The sequence below is a fragment of the Sycon ciliatum genome, chromosome 9 (genome assembly GCF_964019385.1).
Source record: "Sycon ciliatum chromosome 9, ocSycCili1.1, whole genome shotgun sequence".
Taxonomy (NCBI): Eukaryota; Metazoa; Porifera; class Calcarea; order Leucosolenida; family Sycettidae; genus Sycon; species Sycon ciliatum.
The window spans coordinates 8750026-8776108 of NC_088651.1; the positions used below are offsets into that span (position 1 = coordinate 8750026).

The 26083-nt window shown below is 49.1% G+C and overlaps 1 protein-coding gene and 2 non-coding genes across 3 annotated transcripts; all 3 read right to left on the reverse strand.

Moving 5' to 3' along the window:
* Nucleotides 1–4801: 4801 nt before the first annotated feature.
* Nucleotides 4802–4900, reverse strand: Trnay-gua (transfer RNA tyrosine (anticodon GUA)). Its single transcript has 2 exons — nucleotides 4864–4900; nucleotides 4802–4837 (listed from the first exon to the last, which is right to left on the reverse strand). It is a non-coding gene; the product is annotated as a tRNA-Tyr (tRNA).
* Nucleotides 4901–6619: 1719 nt separating this feature from the next.
* Nucleotides 6620–7096, reverse strand: Trnay-gua (transfer RNA tyrosine (anticodon GUA)). Its single transcript has 2 exons — nucleotides 7060–7096; nucleotides 6620–6655 (listed from the first exon to the last, which is right to left on the reverse strand). It is a non-coding gene; the product is annotated as a tRNA-Tyr (tRNA).
* Nucleotides 7097–12140: 5044 nt separating this feature from the next.
* LOC135824460 (uncharacterized) lies at nucleotides 12141–25451 on the reverse strand. Its single transcript, XM_065337200.1, has 5 exons — nucleotides 25109–25451; nucleotides 18731–18785; nucleotides 18110–18237; nucleotides 16308–16618; nucleotides 12141–12738 (listed from the first exon to the last, which is right to left on the reverse strand). The coding sequence occupies exons 1-4, from the start codon at nucleotides 25244–25246 to the stop codon at nucleotides 16352–16354; spliced, it is 588 nt and encodes a 195-aa protein (XP_065193272.1). The 5' UTR covers nucleotides 25247–25451; the 3' UTR covers nucleotides 12141–12738; nucleotides 16308–16351.
* Between the last annotated feature and the right edge of the window lie 632 nt (nucleotides 25452–26083).

Here is a 26083-nt window from a genome sequence, read left to right on the forward strand (position 1 = left end):
TAATCCTGGTTCGACCAATCAGGCTGTCATGGACGAACCTTGGCCAGTGGTGTTGGACCAGGCTCATTGCTGCAAGTCGTATAGCTGAACAGACTTTCATGTAGATCTAGACCGGAGCAGAGCGAAATACCGAGAAGCCGCTACCTGGTCAACGAGGCCGCAAAGATTCGCAAGCTTCGCAAGGCAACACACATCAAGAGTCCCTCCCGTGTGCTATGGACTCTTAGTATTGACGAGACTCTCGCCTGCGTGGATTATGCCATGCGACATCGCCGTAAATAGTCCTTCAGTGGCTGCAAGATCGTCGGTGGCCACTGGTTGGTATGGTCGGTATGAAGCCAACGCAGGCAGGTTCATACAGTCAACTCCTGATATAACGAACACCTTTGTGCTGGAGAATTAGTTCTTTATAGCCGAAGTTCGTTATAACAGAAATGCACTTGCACTGTTGGTTCAAACTGGGACATGTCGACAGGAACATTCAGGACAACGGTTCAATATCACGAAATTCGCTTTATGCGAGTTCATTATAAGTGGAGTTGGCTGTATCTGGTACCGGGACTCAGTGCGTTCATTACCAGTGACCGAGCCTTGCCGTTGATGCATACTGCATCATAGCGTTGCCCGACCACATTCACTAGTCCTTGATTTTGACTGCTGGATCGGCTGGTGGCCAAGGCCGGGGCAGACCTTCGACCTAGGCTGAATCACACTTCAAGGTGGCTGATAAGCAAATCATACTGGCGCTATCACAAGGCAGTCAGTATTGTTGGCCAGGCCGCCACCGCAGTGCAAGTAGCCAAGCTATTCATGTGTGAGACCGGCAGTACTATCCGCTGTGATTGCCGCCGTAGCTATCAGTATCACCGTGGCAGCGTGTAAAAGGGAACATCAGAATGCGCCAGACTCGGGTCAGCCCGGCCTACTCTTCAACAACGGCTGAGGCCTGACACACAGTCGGACTCCACATCAAAATGTACCCAGGTGAGCATAAAAAAATGTTGATGGCAATAATAATCCATTGTAAAGCCTTATACAGGACTACCCTCATTAATAGACAACCCCGGGGTGTAAATGTTTTGTCCTATATCGAGTATTATTTACTATCCGGACTTGCATGTACGACTGAATGCGTTTCAGGCGTCAGGGGATTTTGGACCATTGTCTACTGATGAGGTTTGTCTTGTAACTGATGTCGTACTAACGAGGCTACATCTGTACGTGTACAACAGCCATGCTTAGAGCCAACATCAACATAGAAAGGCTTGCATCCTCATCAGTCAGACATATCAAATGACACAATCATGTGTTGATGGGATGCACAGTGAGTGGGGTACAGTCAGACCTCACCTATCCGGTCCTCTTTTATCCGGTTCCCTCGCCATCCGGAAGAAAATCGTTGGTTACAGATGTACAGCATATGCCATGCATACATACAGTCTGTGTGTTCTATTATCCGGTTCCCTCGCGTATCTGTATATTTTGTCGAAAACGGATGTGTGCGGTCATGCGAGGTGTGGCTGTATCTCCACTAGCACCCCCCCCCCCCCTCCCCCCAGGCAAGCAAAACACAGGGGGCACCTTGGGGAGTAAGATTACACAAGTCTAAAGACAAGCCTCAGGCTCACCGTGACTCAGACTCACTCACACTCAGACTCAGACTTCTCGGGTACATGCTTATAGGCTATCATACACAGCTCACTGTGGAGGGGGCATCCTGTAGGGAAACAGTATTCTGGAGGCGATTAACTGGAGACCGGTTTACCGTTAGCAAGGCGGCTTGGTCCTGCGACCATATCAACTGTAATTATTATTTAAAATAAATTTATTATAGGGTAACTGGTTGTGTCCCTGGTTTTCAGACCTTCTGTCTCTACTGGGGCAACCCTTTTTCAGGCTCTTTGAGAAAGTTCAACAGTACAGCTTCTACTCTCAAAACCAGTTTCCATCAAAACTTCCAAAATTAAAAGTGCTTTCAAGCATTTCCAATGAAAGATTTCTCTGGGACCGGTCGAAGACCAATCCTACCGCTGCCTAAATGGTGACGATATTGCTGATTGGCTGGCCCACCTACATGTTTATCAATCCAATGACCAATGCACTATGGTGCCACCTTTGCACCATGGCTGGTAGTTCGGATTGCTTTTAAAAAGCTTATAGCTGTGCTGATGAGGCCTAGATGGCCGAAGCAGCTTGCTGTTTACAGCACTGGGCCAATCCAATGACTGTGTGTGTGTGTGTGTGTGTGTGTGTGTGTGTGTGTGTGTGTGTGTGTGTGTGTGTGTGTGTGTGTGTGTGTGTGTGTGAATTTGCATGTGTGTGCATGCACGCGCGCGCACGCGTGTGCCTTTGTAGGTGATGAGAGTGCAAGCACTTGCAGCCGTGTGCACTAGCAGGAACGCCATTTGCACTTTGCTGTACAGAGCACGACACTCCTTGATCTCGTATCCACCGTTCTGCGTTGCCATGGTGATCCAGGTGTAGCAGGCTGCTCTGTATGACCTAGCTACATGTAGATGCATGGTTCTTTCAGAATTTGAGGAATTGCTCGCCGTAAGGTTTGGTAATCCGCCGGTCCCTACTGCAGCATAGCTATGCTGCAGCTGCAGAGTAGTACACAATATGCAGGACCTGCTCAGCGACAGGGTTATGTTCTGTACCCCGATAGCACGGCTAGCCACTGAGCTATACTTCAAAGTACAAGCTTCTAAGTAGAGCCGGCATTTGTATTTTATTGGTCTGTGGCTCTCTCTCCCCTGCCTCCTCCCCCCCCCCCCCCCACACACACACGTGACATCCACATACACATGACATATAGTATAACAGAGAGGTTCCAGGCTGTCCAAGAGAGTGCTCAATACCGAGTGGTAGAGCTGGTTCAAACAATAGGACAGAGAAAGTGTTTTTACTAGTGGTGAAACGAATGTCAAAACCTAGTAGTCGAATATTCTTTGGCTTAACGAACGAACGAACGAATATTCTTTTGGTAACACAGATGACATTACATTACCTCCTCTCAGTCATTTGATGGATGTTGTCATTGTTATTAGGTATGACAAACAGTAGTGCCACATAAAATGCACTGCCACATAAGGCTACTTTGAAGTTTATACATGTGGTTTGGTACATTGGCAGTCCAGTATGCACATACATTTGCAAATATGCAGTACAAAGTCACAGGCACGCTGTACGCACTGCACTGTACTGTGTTTGGGGTGCACGTATGAACGTTTTTCGATTTTGACAGCATGTTACAAGGCGAGGACGCGTAGTGCTCCCGACTACAACCATAAACCGGTCCTCGCCTTGTAACATGCTGTCAAAATCGAAAAACATGTTAAACTACCAAGCAAGGCTTCTGTATATACCACGTATGAACGTGCACTGCATTTGAAGTGACGTCACGAATACTCGAATGCGACTTAAAGAATATTCGAATGTGATCAATCGAACGAATGTTCGAATATTCGTTTCACCACTAGTTTTTACACTTTCTCTGTCCTATTGTTTGTTTTTACACATGACATACATCATCCCCAAAACTACTTTGTCCATGTTTGTGTTTCACACGTATATCATTAAAATCAGCTGCTAGCATTGATTGCTGAGTGTTTGGCCAGTCACATGTTGCTCTCACTACATATCACTGGGGTATATATCATGTACAGTTCGATGACCATCTCTGATGGTCATTTTGTCGCTGGCCAGTCTGGGTACCAGTAGCATTGTTGCCATGGTGGTGTATGCACTGTGTTACCTGGGTGTACTCTGCATGTGTGTTTGTGTGTGTGAGAGAGAGAGAGAGTGTGTGCGTGTGTGTGTGTGCCGGAGAGAGAGAGAGTGTGTGTGTGCGCGAGTGTGTGTGTGTGTGTGTGTGTGTGTGTGTGTGAGAGAGAGAGAGAGAGAGAGAGAGAGAGTGTGTGTGTGTGTGTGTGTGTGTGTGTGTGTGAGAGTGATTGAGAACCTGGTGATGGGGTCGGGTCCCGGCGGCCAATCGTCAAGGTTCTCAGTGCGCACGTGGGCAAGGTTGCTAAGCCAGTGATTGGAAGCCTGGAGATAGCTAATAGCAGTGACATGACATCATTGTATTGGCTAGCCATGGATAGTAATCGCTAGCACCATTCTGTCGGTCGCCAGTCAGCCTCCTAGCCTGGACCATTTTAATTTTCATATCACTTCTCTTCTTCGAGCTGGGTATGTGAACATAGTAAAAATACTACAGTGAGTATGCACAGTTAATAAGTGAAATAATTCTAGCCTGGTCGTTCTTCAGCAGCCTGGCAGTACTGCACTACTACTATGAATATGATGTTGGTATGTCACAGTGGTAACATGATGGGCGAGCAAGGAGGAAGGGGGGGGGGGTATGATTGATCAACTGTCCCAGGCGATCAGAGTCTTCCATGCCGACAACACACACACAGGTGCAAGCTCACACCTCTCCCATGCGAAGACTCTGATTGGCCGGGGACAGTTGACCAATCATCAAGTGTGAACCTCTGAGCTAGGGTAGGCTATATAAGTAATTTTTCTGGTAGGGGATGGTGGTCGGGGTTCGGGATGGCTATTATTTTAGAATTTTCTTCGCATGAATTTTCTCCGCCGGCTTGCTTCTTGCTGGCTTGCTGCTGACTGTCCTCCTCCTCCTCTGGCTGCTGCAATGGCCGCCATCCACCTGTACAAAAATCACACAAGAAAACAGAACACAATGTCTTTTGTTTCGTAAGGGAGTGCATACAAGTACACCACAACTTGCACAAGTAACTAATGTTCTACCAGTATTGAAAAAATGGAGAAAAAATCCTTCGAGCCGGATTTGAACCAGCGACCTAAAGATGACTGTGCATCCCAACGATACACACACTACAGTCTTCCGCTCTACCAACTGAGCTATCGAAGGAGACATGCATATGAGCTGCCTCTCTGGTTCAAAGCAACGTCATGGTATAGAAGAAGAGCTGTGTGCACATTCAATAAATGATAATTATGGCAAATAGCATGCAACTCGACTTGGGAGGGCATTGCACACCAGTTGCATACAAATCATACTACAATGTGTACTGTACAAGCAGAAATATTCGTCTGGAATTTAATTTCGTCTTTTTCGTCCAAGGAGCTTTTGGACTAAATTAAATGTAGGACGAATATCGATTTGTCCAGCTTTTCTATACACTCTTATGACCCATGGACGAAATTTTCAACCGGACAAACTCCTTTTCTTTGGAGTTGGACGAAATTATTGACCGACGAAATGTTCTGCCTCTACAGTACACGGTAGGCCCTGAGCTCTGCAGGAGCACAACTCACAGGTAACCGTACAACTTTGAACTTTGTATGCAACTACTCTGCAACGCCCTCCCAAGTCTAGTTGCATGGTATTTGGCATATCATCTATATCACTATACTATGGCAATAAATTACTAATAATAACTCTGCAGACTAGGTAAGGATGTGATGTCAGAGCATTATGGTAACAATCTACTACACGGCATGCAGTACTGAGACGTCCGGGGACTACGGCAGTTGTATAGTAGAGGACACACGGATGGTCCCGGACTGCAGGGAGTGAGTGACATGCAGTCATGCACGCCGCACACGCACCTCTCCGTGGACGCCCATCGTCACTGCCATTATTTATCCTGGTCTACACTATGCAATGCCATTTTGAAGTGGTTTTCCGGCCAGTAAATTCCTACTTTTCGGTCTTTGTTCTGTTGTTCTTTCCCTCTTTTTCTTGTCCCGCACACACACATGCACACCACATACTCGGTCAAGCATTTGCTGCTGGCAACCACCCAGGAGAATGCAAGATAAGTCCGGGGGAGTCTGAGAAAGAGAAGAAAGATGTTCATCAGTAGCACCGAATGGCAACTATGTCCGATTATCACGAAAATGAAGGAAGTCGGGCCTGCAAACTGCAAAGAAACGAACCGTTTCCTTCTCAAACTATCTTACCATCATTTTATCATTCTTTACAGGAATTCTCTTCACAACGGTTTGCTTATTGCTGACCAACTTAACTGCTGCTCACCCCCATCCTCCTGTCGTGGCAACGGCTGCCATCTACCTGTACACAGCGGCATGCACAACAAGAAAACCGTGAGAAGAATAAGTGATGCAGGTTCCCACACAATTTGACCTCCTTGAAAATATTAGGCCACACGTTTTTATTTCTATGTTTCTCGTCACCCGCGCGCATACCATTCAGGAGTCTGGAAGAAAAAAAGAAAAAAAACTGTGCTGCACTGACTAGTATAATGTGGCCTGGCCTGTGCGACACATGATGCGAGGTCGGCATTTGTTGTGCGCAATCTAGCTGCACATGCACAGATTGTGACAGAAGCTCCTATCACATACTAGTTGCTAACTATGGATGCTATTTTGCATTGTGCATTGGTGGATTTTAGTGTGAACAAAGGTCTAATAAGCTTTTTTTATTCTTCGGTCATTTTTATTTTTTCCACCTCTCGCATATGTTTTTAGATTTTCAGGTGACGAGAAACATAGAAATAAAAACATGTGGCCTTACTTGATAACCTGGGATGTAGTAAAATAAAAAAAACCGAGGTGACACCAGTGCCATTTAACAACAGTTAGCAGAGAAAAGAAAAAGAAAAAATCCTTCGAGCCGGATTCGAACCAGCGACCTAAAGATGAAGAGAATAGCTGCAATGGTCTCCGACAAATCTGGTGAGCCATACTCTGCAGTGATGGCATGGATCCGCTGCAGGTTCAGCTTCGCCCTTCTCCGTGCAGGCGTGGCTTGCCTGCGTGGTGCACGACGGCTGTATTCGCACCCGGAGGTGGCTGAGTCATCCGCTCGACTCGCTGTCTCGGAAGCTGCCATACAGCACTAGACACTTGTTTATGCCTCGTCATCATTGCTTTTTCTCGTATGGTCCATGTATGTAACTACTGGTACTTGTTTTTATTGTATCATTGTGTTACTTAATTCTGCCCGTACAAGAGGCCGGTTTACCAAGTTAAAAAAAAAAAAAAAAAAAAAAAAAAAAAAAAAAAAAAAACCTAAAGATGACTGCACATTCATTGATGTGCACACTACAGTCTTCCGCTCTACCAACTGAGCTATCGAAGGGGACATGCATCTGAGCTGCCTCTCTAATTCAAACCAATGTCTGTAGGAGAATCGAGAACGGCCGGGATAGAAATACCGTGCTCTCAGTGTTGGGAAAACAAGTATAGAAGCCTGGTTGTACTGGCCTGGTTGTACAGGCCTGGTTTTCAACATGCACCATTTGTGTATACGGTAAGCCTGGTTTTAATTAGTGTTGACATGATAGAAATACAGTACTTGGTTCGACTGGAAGCTTGATTTGAAAAGAAGCCTTGCCACAGAGTCGAACAATTGGCAGATTTAGTGGCTTGATAATGGCTGACAAAGCAAGCAGAGAAATTGGCACCGTACACATGCAGCTTGTGGTGGGCAATTCCTGAAGTTCTGCTCATCTTTTTTATCCAGAAAATATACCAAGTATGCATGAAAACATACCTGCGCTACCGCACTCTGCCCCATTCCTTCTGGTAACTAGGCTGGAGCCCCTCAGAATCAATTACTCAGACATTTTGACACGGCATTCTATGCGGAAGAAAAGAAACAATAAGAAGCGGATACACGTGGGTGCAAGTGTGCATGTGTACACGCACGCACGCATACGCCCCCCCCCCCCCCCCCCACACACACGTACTTGCCCATGGCGAAAACTGGGTCTCCCCGAGATGAGAGAGGGTAGAGAGACTCACCCCCCCCCCCCCCCCCACACACACACATACACGCGCACGCACATACACCACACACACACACACATACACACACACACACACACACACACACACACACACGTATACAGACACGATCGGTGCGGTGAATCATTTGCCGAACATACTTACCCTGGTCTTTCTTGCCTCCTCGTGTCCGACACCAGTCCATGATGTTACAGTGTCGATGGACTTTTCTCGGCAGCTTGGCAGTTGAGCCAGTAGCGGTTGCACGTCCGCCGCTATTGCAACTAGCACACTTCGAAAGCTGGCACATGTAGTCGGAATAGCCGATTCGACGTCGAGTTACTTCTCAGAGTGGCGGAAGCGGGGCAGCCACTAGCAGGGTTTAGTTTTTCCGCACAGCGTAGCGGCTGCCTCTCGGAGCGCTGCATGCTGGAGGCTCGCTCGGATCCGATGTTCAAGGAGTGCGGGCGAGAGACGCCTTGAGACACACCCTGTACTGTCATACTGTCCTCGCTCTTTAAGCTTTCGTGACTGGTCTGGTCTCCTCTTTTCACATCGGCACCAACAAGCATGAGCCCGCGTGCGAGCCTCAACAGTCGTTGAGAATGCTACATACATGCACAGTTTGTACTCGGAGGAGAATTACCGGTACAAGGACAGAAACTAGAAAATGGACCAACTCGCTCCGCATACGAACCGTCCGGAGAATAACCGTAACTCCACATAACAATAATTTTGTTTCGCTAACTGTAACGACTGTTATTTTGGGCAAGTCTTTTCTAGAAAAGATTACGAAATATCATACTGCAGATTGGTCAAGGTTTGTCCTGCATCTCGCCATGGACATGATAACGGAACGCTGCGGGTCTGGACGCGGATAGGTAACGACTACACTGACTACAGGTCAGCTGAGAGCCACAAATCAAAAAGCATGTGTGAAGACTTGCGGCTGTCTCAGTGCGAGTGAGACCATGGTGAGCAGTCAAGCCTCAACATAGTCATAGTCATACTCATAGGCTCAAGGGTTCACATACTGACATAGTCACAGGCGATAAGGGGAAGGGGCTTCACTGCACTGGGAACATCATTCCGCTTGCACTCAGCTCAATCATCCACTGGAAAAATTAAAATCCAGGATACAGTATACTGTATGCAGAATCTTGGGAAAGATCAGGGACATAACCCCTCAACAACTGCCCCCCCCCCCCCCATATCTCCAGACTCTGAGCGGAAATTCCTTTGCTTACAGGCTAACCCCGGGCCCCGCACACCACAGGCACAGTAAGTGGGCGAGGACAAGGTGCAGAATATGACTGTATTAGTCCAGCACCAGGATATTCATCCCGGATCCAACCTCTTTCACACTGTCCTGAACACTTGATACGAGTGTGGTTTCTAAATCAGGTGCCGGTGTCAAGACCACCGGAAGCAATTTTCATTTTGTCCGTAGTACCGTAAAAGCCCGTGTATATGCCCCGGGCAGCCTCGATTTCCTGGGCATATACAAGGGCACGGGCGTTATTTTGGAACCGGGCGTATACTTGGAATAGGGATAGCAGTAAGTATTGGGTATCAGCAGCTGTACAATCATGTACTGGTGTTTCCGGCATACCTGGGCGCATACACGGGCATGGGCGCTATTTTGAAACAAAAGTGTTGACTTCCCCTGACTGGGCGTGTACACGGAGGGTGGGCGTGTACACGGAGGGTGGGCGTATACACGGAGGGTGGGCGTATACACGGAGGGTGGGCGTGTACACGGAGGGTGGGCGTATACACGGAGGGTGGGCGTGTACACGGAGGGTGGGCGTATACACGGAGGGTGGGCGTGTACACGGAGGGTGGGCGTATACACGGAGGGTGGGCGTGTACACGGAGGGTGGGCGTGTACACGGAGGGTGGGCGTATACACGGAGGGTGGGCGTATACACGGAGGGTGGGCGTGTACACGGAGGGTGGGCGTATACACGGAGGGTGGGCGTATACACGGAGGGTGGGCGTATACACGGAGGGTGGGCGTATACACGGAGGGTGGGCGTATACACGGAGGGTGGGCGTATACACGGAGGGTGGGCGTATACACGGAGGGTGGGCGTATACAGGGGCTTTTACGGTATCATGCCCTTTCACGTTTGGTGTATGGTATGGCAGCTACACACAGCCATCCTCCGCAGTATAGTAAACACCAGGGAGACCTACACATGTCTGTAGGGCTCCCTGGTAAACATGATAATAATTATTATTGTTTACTACTGTGTTGGTGGTCAAAAAGTTGGCCTGGTGATAGCCTGACCAACCGGACTGATTCTGGCGGGCCCAGGGGGTCGTAAAATACCGGATACCGGTATTTTACGACCCCCTGGGCCCGCCTGGGTATTGTACACACTTGTAGTACTTGTACATTTTATGTAAAAAGCAAACAGGAGAAAGTACATGCATACGGAATTTGAAACCAACACAGGTGACCTGGTGACCGGCACAACACACTTTCCAGCAGGTGAGGCTGCTGATGAGAACAGACCCAACCACTTTTCAGCATACAGGTAGTACCGGTAGTGTGGGCACAAACCACCAGCCAAACTAGCTGGCGCACACGCACACATACACACGCACACACACACACACGCACACGCACACCACTGCAGTCATATCTTCACAAACATTTCACAGCGTGAGGAGAATGTTGTATACAGCACAGTGACACCCATAATGTAAGAAAGTGAGTCAAGCAGATATGAGCATTGAAATATGTCGGAGAGGACGCTATGCAACAAGCGTGCATCTGACTTATCAAACTAAAACTTAAAAAAACCTGCTATTTAAAAATCTAGCAATGTGAAGAGCGTAAGAACCGGTCCTAACTAACTAAGTTAATACAACGGCGAACAGCGTGACGTGACGTGCACACATGCACAGGCACTACTGGTACAACAGCTGCTGGGCATGAAACTAAAACTAAGCTAAGCAATGAATGAACTCACCACCGTAAACACTAAATACTACTGCATACGTGTTACTAATTTGAGAGAAAAAGGAAAAAGAAATGCACCGGTAACCATGGTAATCATGGTAATTGAAGCACAAAGCCCAAGGATAGGATAGTCATCCAGTCAGTTTTAGAAAGTCGGGAAATGGCCGAAGAGCTAGCGATCAACGGCGTGGATTGAGCAGGTTGCATCGGTGGTAACACACACGATATCTTTCAGTTCACCGCACGCACAACAGCCTTGCACAGCAACAATATAAAGCGGATCCAGGCCAGGACAGGATGAGTAAGTTTAATTGGGAAACGTGATGATTCAGATGAGGCGCGTTGGAACCAGGCCAGGACATGATGGGTTTAATTCGGGTGCAGGACTAGTCGAGATGAGACGGGTTAGAGGGTTAGACTAGTCCAGGACATGAAAGGTTCTAATTGGGCAAGAGGACAAGTCGAGATGAGGTGCACTGGACCAGACCAGAACAGGATGAGCTCAGTCCAGGGGTACGTTAGTCCAGCAAACTTAAAACTGTTAAACTCAAGATCAGAAGAGTAAGCAGGTGCGAGTAGCGGATGATACGAGACCTTGACCACACAAGTCCAGCGTAAGGGAAGTCAGAATGAGACAGAGCAAGAGCTGGCCGATCGGATGACAAGACAATGAGATACGCTCACGGTGAATGCTGCATTTTTCAACGCAGAACAATTCGTGTGATGGTCTCAGCGAGGTAGAGTGCGGATGAAATTCTGCAGCCAGAGCAAGTGTCCCTGTGGTGGTGCTGTACACACCGACTGGATAGCAGGCCAGCCAGCCAGCCTGACAAGGCAAGCGGGGATGGTAGAGTTTAGAGTGGGTACCATGGTAACGGATAAAGCAGAAGCAGAAGCACACATGCATGCACGCTGGCATAATGGGAGTATAGACACAGCGCGGAGATCAACTGGTCATGGCTTTGCACGACACCATATGGCACGGGTTGCCAGGCTGACACGTACCCAGCACACGATGGGAGCAGATTGGTTAGGCAGGCGGCAGGCGGTGATAGGGCTCCTGTATGCTACATCCACAGCCAGTCCTGCTATGACAGACTGCGGGACGTGTACTCAATCGGCCCGCCAGGGTCGTGCTACTAACAATCAGTATTCAGTGGTGTAGCAATGAACAAAGGTACTGCAGCGGTTACGCCTGAGAAACGGATACTGGTACTACCAAGGGAACATTGTCGCACAGTAACACAGCGATGTAATGACGCAGATATGTAATGAAGCAGCGATGACGGGGCGTCATGATGTAACGATGAGGTGATCACTGATGTAGTGGTGTAATGATGTAAGCGGTGATCACTGATGTAATGATGTAGTGATGTAGCGATGTAACGATGAGGTAATCACTGATGTAGTGATGTACGCGGTGATCACTGATGAGTGATGTAATGATGAGGTAATCACTGATGAGTGATGTAATGATGTAGTCATGTAACGATGAGGTGATCACTGATGTAATACGTAACGATGCAGCGATGTAGACAAGCATACCGAACACCAAGAGACTTCCTTTTTCTTAAACACGACACAAACATGGTCATTCATCTCGGTACGAACATACACGAGAGATCACGCTGGTGTACAACAGCGAAGCACAGAGTGAGAGAAAGACATGACACGACATCGCCACGGTCACACATCGGCATGGCAATGTCGTTAGACGGTAACTTAGCATGGTGACCATTGAGTACTTGCTGCTGCCATTGTTGGTGTACTCCCAACACAACAAAACAAACAGATCAGCGAGAAACTCACGAGTAGCCGTACCAAATCAGCGGAGGACAACAGGGAGCGGCCGAGAAAGGCCAGAGGAGATTGATGACAGAAAGAAACATCAAAGTTGTCGGAAGAGAGCACCATGCTATGACTGTCAGCGCAGGTGGAGAACAGCGGCGGACATCGTCTTCGGAGACGTTCATGGTCTCTTCTTTTTTCTGGAAGCAGTAGCCAATTACGACATGGTGGTCAGGCTGTATCAAACAACAACAACAACCGTGAGAATAAAGATTTAAAACACGCACAGTGACACACAGTGACACACAGTGATACACACACACACTCAGGACGTAAATATAAGTCCTTAGGGACTAGCCGGCATTATCGATAATTTTCACGAGACGAAAAAGTTTAGTTAGGACCCTCCCCCACCCACCCCATGAACGAAAAATAGATTGACTTGACAGCAAGAATGCCTTGATGTCTCACATATCGATATTTTTCAAAACGAAACTCCCCTTGACCCACCCACCCATAAAGGAAACATTTTCTCTTCGTGTAAAACGATCGATAATTATGGACGGCCCCTTAGTGGACGAGCGTCATTCTCAAGGACGTAAATATACGTCCTTAGCGGTGAGAGGGCTAGGGAGCAGCTGCTCCGCAACTGGTAAGAGCCAGTGTTGCCAGTGCAGTGGCAACTCCAAGTGTGGAGCCAACTGTCAATGCCGAGAATCCAACAAAGCCTGTGAAAACAGCACGCCAGGGAGGAAGGAAAGGTGCGGAAACTCGCCAACGGTCGCCAGGACTGATACTACAGTAAATCCCGTAGAGCTTCGAACCGAGCAGCACGTGCCTGTTTCACCACACTCGTCCACAGTCGACACCGGATCTGTGTCAGAGTCTCAGCAGTTGGCGTGGGACGCTCTTGACCAGCAACTCGATGGAAACGCTCAGGTTCCGGGTTCAACCAGTCGGCCTGCACTCACCGAAAACGTCGTGCCACTTCCCAGTGCCATTGGTAGGTCTACCTCTAGCCTGGTGCTAGCGTACCTTGATCAGAGACAGGGGGGGGGGGGGGGGGGGCTCCCAGGCACACAATCACCTGATTCCCCACAACCAGGGAGCCCTGCGACATTTGACTTGCCCAACTTATCTGAATCGCAGTACACAAGCGAATTAAACATCTTCACGGACCTTCCTCCGAAGCTCGGACGATCCAGCGGCAGCTGAAAGACCGCACATGCTGGAACTCACAGAGTGACGACCACGCTCGTACGTTTGCCACATTGATCCAGGCAGGCAAAACGAGCGCCGCAATCGCCACACTTGGAGGACAGGTGTCTCGAAGTACACAACCTTGCAGAGATAGGCAAAACCCAGCCCCAGGCGGCCTATGCCGCGTTCACCCAAGGCCTGTGCCACAAGTGGTCATTCCTTGCTCGGACTGAGCTCCAATTAGCCTGCTGTTGAGCACTGATCACCATGTCCCCATGCCGTGCTCAACCCATCCATCTGAGAGAGATAGAGGTGTCACGGTACGGACGAGCCTCGAGCGTTCCGGATCGACTCTGACTCGTGAAGGAAGGAAGTGTCAGGCGTATGGTTAGCTGTAGCTCATTCTCTCTTTGTGTTTCATTTGTTTTCATTTGGACCTGTTCACTCGCGGTACGTGTATGCAGCACTGTGGCTTGGATGATAGGTCGGAGGAGAAGCACCATTTCCACAAAGAGTGCTAGACAACAAGAATCAAGCGTGATGAGAAGGATGTGCTGTTGGTCATAGACACCGTGACCAAATTCATGAATCCGTTCCAGCCAGCATCTCTCCAGCCAAGTGACCAGCAGTTTGCAATCATACCTCACTCAACACCAGACGTGCAGACATTCTCACGCAGTCACATCTTGTTCTCGTTGTTGCCGTAGTCCAACCAGATGTTGTACCTCTCTGCAATGGCCTTGCCAAACGTGAGGGTCCTGGACGCGCATGCTTCTTTATTCCTTCTCTTCACTCTCGATCTCTTAATTTGTTTTGCCTCGAAATTCTTCATTTTCAAAACAAAATCCTCTTCTGCGCAAATCCTAGGCATGCCCTGCTACTGGTGTAAGTGTAGGCCCTAGCTCGTCTCTCAATCTCGTTAATTTGTACTATTCTCCATGTTCCTTTTTCTTCCTGGAAAAGGGATATTTTGTGTACATACCGTAAAGTCGTGTATAAAAGCGGCGGCTTCTATGACTTTCTTGGTGAAATTTTGCAGGCTTCTATATGAGACAGGCTTCTATACAAGACAGGTATTTCTATGTATGTCAACACTAAAACCGGGCTTATGTGTGATTTGATGGGCCCAAAATTGCGGCTTCTATTCGAGGGCGGCTTTTATACAAGACTTAACGGTACATCTTTTCTCTCTCTTCCCCTCCTTCCCCGGAAAGAGAGATGTGTATAGTGTTTGTTGCCGTATTGTCCCTCTCCGTATTGTCTCTCTCTCTCATCTATAATTATGCATGCTCGTTGGAAATAAATCAGTCTTTTGTCTTGTCCCGCAAGGAACTCCTGCGTGGCTGCAGGCGAACACAACACGGACAACATCCAGCACAATGTTGTCTCTGGATGTTGTCCAGCACAATGCTGTCCGACTGCTTCCGACTGCTTCAAAAGTGTGCCTATCCATGCACTGTTGCTTTTCAAGGTGAACCGAAAGTCATTCTTTTCACACACATTGTAAAACTAGTCTTCAGGCGGCTGTGACATTTAAAAACGGTTCAGCCCTATGGTAAACGTTCTCTCAAGGGAGCTCGGCACACACACACGCGCACACACACCTCACCTCACCTCAGACCTGCCCCTCGCGGAAGCGATGATAGCCAGTAGCTATGTTAGACATAGCAACTTGTGCTGGGATTACACCATTCAACAGCTTGCAAGACTGATGAATTGACCGCCACTAATTTTAGCCTGGTCTACACCACAAGGCTGATTGAAGCAGCTTTTTCTGGCCAGTGAATCCCTATTTTTCATTTTCCACACACACACACACGCGCGCGCGCACACACACACACACACGCACATACACCTCACCTCACCTCAGACCTGCCACTCGCGGAAGCGATGATAGCCAATAGCTATGTTAGACATAGCAACTTGTGCTGGGATTACACCATTCAACAGCTTGAAAGAGTGATGAATTGACTGCCACTAATTTTAGCCTGGTCTACACCACAACGCACAAGGCTGATTGAAGCAGCTTTTTCTGGCCAGTGAATCCCTATTTTTCATTTTCCACACACACACACACACACACACACACACACACACACACACACACACACACACACACACACACACACACACACACACACACACACACACACACACACACACACACACACACACACCAGAGCCGTACACCAGAATCGTACACCAGCATATGAGAGTCGTACAGCAGCATACAACAGCACACACCAGGGGCATACAGTCAACTTCGCTAATAACGACTGCGGATATAACGACAATTCGCGAATAACGACAGAATTTCCATGCCCAGAGCAGAGTCCCATCCCACTGTAATACATAATAACGAGACTTCGGGTATAACGAGACTTCGCGAATAAGGACACATTTTTGATGCCCCGCCGAATGTCGTTATAAGCAAAGTTGACTGTAGCTGTTCCCCCCTTTTAACATGGGGGGGGGGGGGGGGGGGGGGGGTGTACAATAGCATATGTGTAGGATGGCTGGCGCATGTCATTCCTGGTCATTATGTGCATGCTGAACCTAGGTCGGCATTTTTAGGGGTACACGTACACGCTAACCATGTACTTACAATTCTTCATGGGCAAATGATACTACGCACGACGGCGTCATGGCTCAATTCTGCAGGAACACTGACTGGTCGAACGCCACCACCTGCTTCTCCGCCTGAAAGTCGTAGTTCAGCTCCGGGGATGACATTAGCTTGGCCAGAGATTGCTCATCAACGACGTCATGCATGCTGTTATCGCGTAGAAACGGACGCAGCATGGCCTGGTCGCGAGTCTCCGCCGCCGCCGTGTTGGCTAGTCGTTGACACGATGCCAGAGCTTGCAGCTTAGCGCTGAGCCAGAAGGGAAGGTCCTGAGGTCGCAGAACCCACGCCTGCAGGAGCACATAATGAAGGAAAAGGAAACCAGGAGTTTAACCCTTTACCATCCGACCAAATTTTCCCAGCAGTCCCAAATGCAATAATTCTCACCTTATTCTGAGAATATCTTCGGTTCTAATCAACCAATTTTCACAATCTTGGGCATTCTGGAAAGCTCTCCACGAGCTGCGTACATTGAGCTCAAACAGGACACTTCCGAGATCACATATCCAGCGCCAAGGAGCTTCAAATACACCCCATCGCTGGATATACGAGGAAATTCTCTCCTCGCCAGCCATTTCTCGCTCCTTCATCGTAAACATTCCAAATTTTTCGCTTGAGTTTCTTTTCATGCTGCCCACGCGCTCAAAGCATGCCAAAGTGACTCAGCATGTCAGGAGAGGGGAAAATCCCCGCTCAAGGTCAGTCACTCGGAAAGAAATTCGACTTTTGCCGTAGCTGAAATGTCGAGCAAAATATCTTTGGAATGCGACATCGCAGCTCTTTACCGATTGATGCAATGGAAAGCTGAGCTTTTCGGCTTCTTCCTAGATACTTAGTTCTTTAAATTCCGACAAGAATCGATCGAGTTACGAATGTTTTAGTGTATGCATGTCCATCGATCTCTAGAGATCGATTCAAGTACGCACGGATGGTAAAGGGTTAAGAGCCATGAGGCCGCATTCGTAGCTTAGGGGCCGTCCGTATATTATATCGAACTTTTTTTACCAAACGAATTATTTTAGTTTAGACCCAACCCCTCCCGCCCTCCCCCTCAGAACGTAAAAAATATTGACATACATGCACATGCATACACAAAAGTCGCAAGTGTGTAACTGCTCCTACGGCCATGTGCATGTATGCAATGTTTTCTGAAACGAAATTGGTCAACTCCCTCCCACCCCATAACGAAATTCTTTCATATTGTGAAAAAAAGTTTGATATATGGACGACCCCTTTATAGGGACCGTCCGGGGTTACCGATTGTTTTTTACAAAACGAAAAGCTGTAGTATTTTAAACTATTTTTCAGCCCCCACCCACCCACCCACCCACCCACCCACCCACCCACGCACCCACCCACCTTTTCTGCAGGTGAAACGAATTGCTGGAGTGCTGGGGTGCTGGGGTGCACACATCCGACCCGCGGGTCAAAAATAGTGCCGCGTTTCCATTTCAACTACAGTACATCATACAGCACTGTCCGCAACACATCCGAGGGGCGCTTGGGCCGAATGAACCTTGGTGTTTCTTTCAGCTCACGGGGTCGAATTTCTTTGACCACGGCTGTACCCACACATTCCTTTATCTATCTACAAGAACCAGAGCCCAGGAGCAATACTGGTAACAACGCCTATGCAATCGGTGAAGTAAATTTCACAACAACAAAAAAGGTGCAAAACAATACCACCAGCAGGAGCTGCAGCAGCGGCGGCGGCAGCAGGAGCAGCAGCAAAGTGCAGGTGCATGAGCAGCAGCAACATCAGCATGAGCATACACTCTCACCTGTTGTTGTTGATCTTGGCTTGTCTGTGTGACATACGATGATGGCTGGGCAACATCACTATGAATGAAACCAGAGGTTTCGGTTCTGGCCACGGGTTGCTCCGTGATCACATTCGGATCCGACTGGTCTGCAATGTGCACATACAACACACACAGTCAGAAATCAAACTTCAACAGTGGGTGAATGTGTGTGGCCACAGTGTTTCGCGAAAACTTGCCATCGTAAACTCGTTGGTTCTGAGAAATCGCGAAACTTTAGTGACATAAGTATTTATAGAAAAGAAAAAGGACCATGGAACTACAAGTTACGCCATAATGTCCACAACATCACCAGTTACTAAACAATCAGCTCATGAGATAACCTTGCACGACACTGACCGGCGGTACTGACGTCCTACAACTAACTGGCCAACAGCTCTAGCACATCTTGGATGCGCACTCCAACAGCCTTCCAACTTGGAATATATTTGTTATATTTGTTCTCAAAGGGTAAGCAGCAGCTTTTGGCCTCTTTATCAATAAATTATGGTGGAGGTGAAATACTTTATTGACATAAATATTGGGCGGTCTACAGTATGACTGATTTGCTACAGTCTCTTCTTCACTCTCCATATCACTTACACAAGCCAAGACCTTGCTGGAGCGAACTCGGAGCAGATTCAACGGCTGGGCCCTCCTAGGCAGGCAAGAAATACCCGACAACAACAACAACAATAGCAAACAACAACATCTCTCATTGGCTACTGGCTATCGTGAGAATAAAGATTTGAAACAACAACAACAACAACAACAACAACAACAACTTGTGAGAATAAAGAATTCAAACAAAAACAACAACCTCTTATTGGCCACAGGCCATCGTGACAATAAAAGATTCGAAACAACAGCAACAGCAGCAGCATTAACATCAACAAACTAGTACTATTTGTGTGCGTTCAGTTGGCATGATCTAGAATGGGACGAAACAGCTGGTGGCGCAAGCCGAACAGAACCCCTAGAATAACATTTTTTCCCGAAGAGGTGCCCACATTTGGCGATGTTTGCTGGACATACTCTACTAGCAGTGGCAGTGCATGCGGCCTACCATGCAGCTAACAGCAACTAGCATTGCATTTGGCCGGATTAATTTGACGACGACTGTACAGTATACTAGTAGCCAACTGCCTCGCGGCAGAGTCACAACCAACCTGAACGTCCTCCGCTGAGTCTGCTATGTTCTAAGCTCTGTCTTATGGACATTGCGCACTTTCTGCAGCTCGGGGATCAACGGATCTGTCAACTCCACATAAAACGAACTCGCATAGTGAATTTCGTGATATTGCGAACCATTCTCCATGCCCCTGTTTGAACCCATACAAATCGATCCTTAATAGCCAGCAGTTTTCGTTTATAATGAACCAAATTGTGTAGGGCCGCATGTAAACCAAGTTACGAAGTACACTCTGTAGTGATGCTTTATGCACTCACCTTATTTAGTATACACATTACCCGTATGGGGTTACCCGCACATCCAGAGTGCATGACCTGGTGACCCTAACTGGGCCTACTTGGTGCCCGTAATGGCTTGGTCACCTTGCCTCTCTGGCATGCATGGATATCTTGCTGTTCATCTTTAGTTTCATGGTTCTTTGTCTAAACGAGACATCCGAGTGGTAATGGACTGAGTGTGCTGGTGACTGTGTAGTCACTACATGGTGTCAGAAGTGGCAGACGATAAGTCCTCATGGCGGCTTTGCGTTTTTCCCCACCTTCTGCGTTCGACTTTACCCATCCTGGGCAATGGACTGCGTGGAAGCTGCGATTCAATCGGTTTCGAATCGCCAGCAAACTAGACGAGTCCTCGGATGAGGTACAGGTAGCTACTCTAGTGTACACCATGGGCATGGACGCTGATCAGGTGTTTGAGCACCAGCTTGGACTATCGGACGACCAGAAGAAGGATTTTGATGAAGTTTTGAAGGCGTTCGACACGTACTTCACCCCATCCGTCAACATAGTTCACGAACGCTCCAAGTTCGAGCAAATTATCCAGCAGCCCGGCCAGAGTCTTGACGAGTTTGTGCGTGCCTTGTATAAAGGTGCGGAGCATTGTGCGTTTCAAGCAGAAACAGACAACCGGATTCGAGATCGACTGATCGCACACATGCGTGACAAACGTGTCAGCCGAGAATTGCAGATGAAAGCCCCCTCGGAGCAAACACTTGCCAAGTCTCTCGAGTTTGCACGACAGGCAGAGCGTGTTGCACAGCAGGTTGCAGAGCAGTCGTCAGATAGTCGTGGTGCATCCTCTGTTGGACCTGGTGGACTCGCAGCTGCTGGTGTACACCAAAAGAAACGACCCGACAGCAGGCAATGGCATCGCGAACAAGAAACGCATGCTGCTCCATCCTCATCGTGCTGCCCCAACTGCGGCGGTAGGACGCATCCAAGAGATCGATGTCCAGCTCGAGGCAAGTCGTGCCGGTCGTGTGGAAAGAAAAACCATTTTGCGAAAGTTTGCAGGGCGACCCGTCAATCGTCTGCCGTCGGCATGAACTCAGTTGGCTTTGCACCGGACGAATCTGACGACCCAGAGCAGTTTTTTGTTGGCACTACCGCTGCGGACAACTCAGACACCTCGCCTTGGTTTGCAGAGTTGCAAGTTGGCACAACGATGGTACGCTTCAAGCTGGACACAGGGGCGGATGTGTCAACGATGTCCAAGACTGTATGGCTCAGCATTAGTCCACAACCCACACTCCAATCAACAAAGGTACAATTGCGTGGTGCCGATGACCAGCTTCTACCTGTGTGTGGCGTTTTTTCAGCTAGCCTGAAGTACAAGGGCAAGGCCACCGATGTTCGAATGTACGTGTTGGAGCGTGCAAGTGGTTGCCTACTCAGCCGCTCTGCATGTGATGAACTTGGACTTGTCAAGCGCGTGAGTGCCACCCGTGCTCAGGTCCAACCTCCATCTGGAAAGCCGCTGGTCGGATGCATGGAGGGACCGCCTGCACATATCCACCTGCAGTCCGATGCGACGCCATACCGTTGTGTGACAGCCCGACGAGTCCCACACCACCTTTTTGGTAAGGTGCGCGAAGAGCTCGGGAGAATGGAGGATGGTGGCATCATAACAAAAGTCAAGGAGCCCACAGAATGGTGCTCGCCAATGGTTCCGGTACTGAAGCCGAATGGAAAGGTTCGGATATGCGTCGACCTGAAACGGCTAAATGCATCCGTGAAGCGGGAAGCGTTCCAGCTACCGACCATCGAGGACACATTGGCCACGCTGTCGAACTCGACCGTATTTACCACTCTTGACACAGCCAATGGGTTTTGGCAGATTCCACTGTCGTCGGACTCTGCCAAGCTAACGACGTTCATTACGCCTTTTGGAAGGTACCACTTCAACCGGTTGCCATTCGGCATAACATCAGCGCCCGAGATTTTCCAGGCCCGAGTCTCCGGTCTCCTGGATGGTCTCCCCGGCGTGTCAGTGTACATGGATGACATCATCGTCTACGGCCGCACAATGGAGGAACATGACCGTCACTTGGCAGAAGTCATGCGGGTTCTGGATGCCGCACACATTACGCTCAACAAGGAGAAGTGCCGGTTCAGACAGAGCCAAGTGAAGTTCCTGGGTCACCTGATCACCAACAAGGGAGTATTGCCGAACCCTGCCAAGATCTCAGCTATCACCAGCCTAAAGCCACCCAAAGATGTCTCTGACCTGAGACGCCTGCTTGGAATGTTCAATTTCCTGGCCCGTTTCATACCCAACCTTTCCGAGGTGAGCTCTCCTCTGCGGACCTTACTTCGCGACGACACTGTCTGGAATTGGGCCGAGCCACAGCAGGAAGCATTCAATCGTCTGAAGCAGTTGGCCACAGAGGCCCCGTGTCTGGCGTTCTATGACCCAAGCCGCCCAACAGTTGTCAGTGCCGACGCAAGCAGCTATGGCCTTGGCGCAGTTCTGCTTCAGCAACACGGTACAGACTACCGAGCAGTTGCCTATGCATCTCGTTCTCTCACCGATACCGAACGCGAGTACGCCCAGATAGAGAAAGAATGTCTGGCAGTCGTGTGGGCATGTGAGCGTTTCCACAGCTTCGTATACGGGTGTCCATCTCTCGTCGTGCATACGGACCACAAGCCGTTGATTCCGTTGATTAATACCCGTGACCTCAACAGAGTTCCACTCCGCTGCCAACGTCTGCTGATGAGACTGATGGCATACAACCCCACAGCAGTCCACATACCAGGGAAGAACCTCGTTGTGGCGGATGCTCTGTCACGATCACCTGAGCCATGCACGGAGACACCGTCACTCGATGCCGAGATTACGATCAACGTTGCGGCTTCCATTCAATCCATCGTGTCATCCGGAAAGTCCCGGGAGATTGCCTCTGCCACTGCTGCCGACCCAGTCCTGAACCGTGTCCTGCAGTACATCCGCACCGGATGGCCTAGCTCAGCGAAAGGTCTCGAGCAGGACATACAGTCGTACTACCACGAACGTCAGTTGTTGTCGTGTGTGGACGGAGTGGTCTACCATGGCCCACGTATCGTCATTCCACCCAGCATGCGCTCCGCTGTTCTCGCTTCCCTGCATGACGGGCATCTGGGAGTGTCCAAATGCAAGGCACGCGCCAAAGATTCCATCTGGTGGTCTGGCCTCAGCAAGCAGATTGAGAACATGGTTGCCACGTGCCCCACCTGCACGAAACACCGCACACAGCACCGGGAGCCCCTCAAGCCGGTTCCACGCCCAGCTCTGCCCTGGAGCACGATTGGCTGTGACCTCATGGAGCACAGAGGAAAGTCGTACCTTGTCGTCGTTGACTACCTATCTCGCTACCTAGACGTAATCCCCATGACGTCCACCACATCTGCTCGTGTCATCGCACACTTGCACAGTCTATTTGCCGTTCACGGGATTCCAGACACAGTGGTCTCCGACAACGGGCCGCAATTCGGCAGTGCCGAATTTCGAAGTTTTGCCACATCGTATGGTTTCACACACCGAACGTCAAGCCCGCAGTACCCGCAATCTAACGGCGAAGCGGAACGAGCTGTACGCACCGCCAAGGGTCTTCTGGAGAAGAATACCAGCTTAGCAGACGCACTCCTCGCTTACCGTGCTACGCCATTAGCAAACGGGTTCGCACCAGCTCAGCTTCTATTCGGTCGCCGCCTCCGGACAACACTGCCAGTCACTGCAGAGCAGCTAAAACCGGAATGGCCTGATCTGACCGCCGTCGCTGAGAAAGAAGCAACTCAACAAGACCGTCAGAAAGCAGACTTTGATCGGAGGCATGCAACACTCCCCCTCCCTGTGTTGCAACCAGGAGACAAGGTTTGGCTAGCTGACACTGGTGCGGAAGGCACTGTGCTGGAACAGCTCAGTGACCGCTCGTATCGTGTACGCATCGGGTCTTCGGGAGCAACGCTTCGAAGGAATCGGCACCATTTGATCCAGCAACCATCAGCACCACCGGTCGACACTGATGGCCCTGTGTGTAATGCCCAGCCAAATGCAGCCGAGCCAGATCGACCAATTCGTCACAATCGTGGCCAGCCAGCGCGGCGTCTCATCGAAGAGTGTTGACTCTCTACAGCTGACGTATCCCGGCTACTGTGCACATAGACAACCTATTGCACATGTATCATTCCGACTACCTACATTATTTGTTTTGTTGCACCTACCTTTCTCTTCTCCTTTCCCTCTTTCTTCTTTTAGGTTACTTTGTATGAGCCTTTTGTCTCAGAAGGGAGATGTAGTGATGCTTTATGCACTCACCTTATTTAGTATACACATTACCCGTATGGGGTTACCCGCACATCCAGAGTGCATGACCTGGTGACCCTAACTGGGCCTACTTGGTGCCCGTAATGGCTTGGTCACCTTGCCTCTCTGGCATGCATGGATATCTTGCTGTTCATCTTTAGTTTCATGGTTCTTTGTCTAAACGAGACATCCGAGTGGTAATGGACTGAGTGTGCTGGTGACTGTGTAGTCACTACACACTCCAGTCTTGACTTGCTGCTTGTATAGTGTGAGTGCATCTCTGTTATAACAAACTTTGGCTATAAAGAACAGTGGTGTTTGTTATATCAGGAGTCAACTGTAACAACTTGAAAATAACCTATCCTCGTACACTCACTGCCAGAGTCACTCCCTCATAAACCAGGGGCGTCGGAAGGTATTTTAGTGTGGTACGGTCAGCCATCTGAAGTACAGTTAACTCGTGGAGGAGGGGTGGTCGAGCTGAAAATTTTGGAAAATTAGAGCCCAGATCAGTGCATTTTATTGATTCACGGGGTACCTGGGGCAAAAAGTGGTACGGTCAATACCGTAGTGACCGTACCGTGTCCGACGCCCCTGTAAGCAGTTCTTGTCCAGCAAAGACAACCACTGTGCTAGTGGTGGCCAAAGAAATCCGACCCCGTAAGCCAAAAGCAGCTCCAAGGCTCATGCGACCCCCCTGGATGAGTTATAGGACCGTGCGTGATGTGGAAAGGCAGCGCTGACTGCTTTTGACTTGTAGGTTGAATTTCGTTGGCCATGACTGTAGCTGTTACTGCAGTACAGCTCAATGAAATCCAGTCGCGTCACTCAAGTACGCGCTGGGCGTTGCGGAGACCCAGACCTGCGAACACTGGGCTGCGAAAAGGTGAAAGGCACAAACTTGAGTGATGCGGCTGGATTTCATTGAGCAGGACTGTACAATGTAGCAAAATGTGTAGCTGACGCAACCAGATAATTATATGATGCAGCACAGAGCACTTGTAGAGGTGCATTCTCCCATGACACTGAGACTGGGCATTGGGGAAATCGTTATTATCGGCCCTGATGCAGATCTGGGGGCGTACCAACTCTCCGGAGCTGGCTCCGGGGCTGCAGCAATACAAGCACTGATTCGTTGCATGGTTGGACTTCGTGAAGTATTATCACTGTACACACGCTCGTACTTGTATGAGGGCAAAACAAATCTTGCAATCAAGCTGTATTACCTGGTCGGGGCTGGGTAGTACGTCCACTAGGACAAAGTCGTCTCCATCCACAGCCTCGCTGAAATCCACTTTGCCTTCATCATCCACATTGACGGTTTCTTGACCACCAACAAAGCGTGTTCTTAGGCTTTGTAACATTATGCCAAGGACACCGAGCACCACACTAACAGCACGAGTAATGTCACCAACCTACACAGAAGGTGAAAGCCTTGACTTGTGGAAGCCACTTACGGCAGAGATGGAATCTTTCCTACAAATCCGTACTGATTGCAGTGAGGTTCAAACTCCATCACATCTCTACAACGAAAGCACAGCAGTGTGGAGTGAAACAGCCCGAGCCAAAACAAAAAAGCACCTGCGCTGATCATGAGTGCAAATCCGACTACGTCATCGATACTCCATGATTCATCACCTGGCAGCTGGCAAAAGCTACTCCGTCTCCATCTCAAAAAAATTCTCGTGCCACTGCATTATGCATAGCATAGATCTAGAGTTCATCGATGCATCGGGGTTATGAAGTGGCAATAGTGTGCATATCGCATGCACTCGACTCGCATGGAGACTTTTGGAGTGTGTCGAACGAGTGTGACAGTGCAGTACGAGTACTGCGCTCTTTCGTGAAGTTTCGGGGAACGGAAGACGATACTGCACTGGCCTGTGACCAGACAGACGAGCCCATGTCGACTTGAGCCTGTTGAGGCTAATGATCCGGGCACTTGAACAAGAACGAGGCAGTATTTAGTGTGTTTCCACTAGTGAAAAGGCAGGTTGGAGCACATCACATCATTCAGTAATTCACATGGTGTTGATACCTCTGAAGCATGACGCCATGCGCCACTCTGTGTTCCCAGGTGACAGGGTCAGTTCATACCTGGATGTGGATGGGGTACAGGCTGCACATGTGTGTGTCTGCCTGCATGGAAATAGTCAGAATGCAGCTGCTTGGGCAGTGGTGCACAGTTCCACATTTGAGCA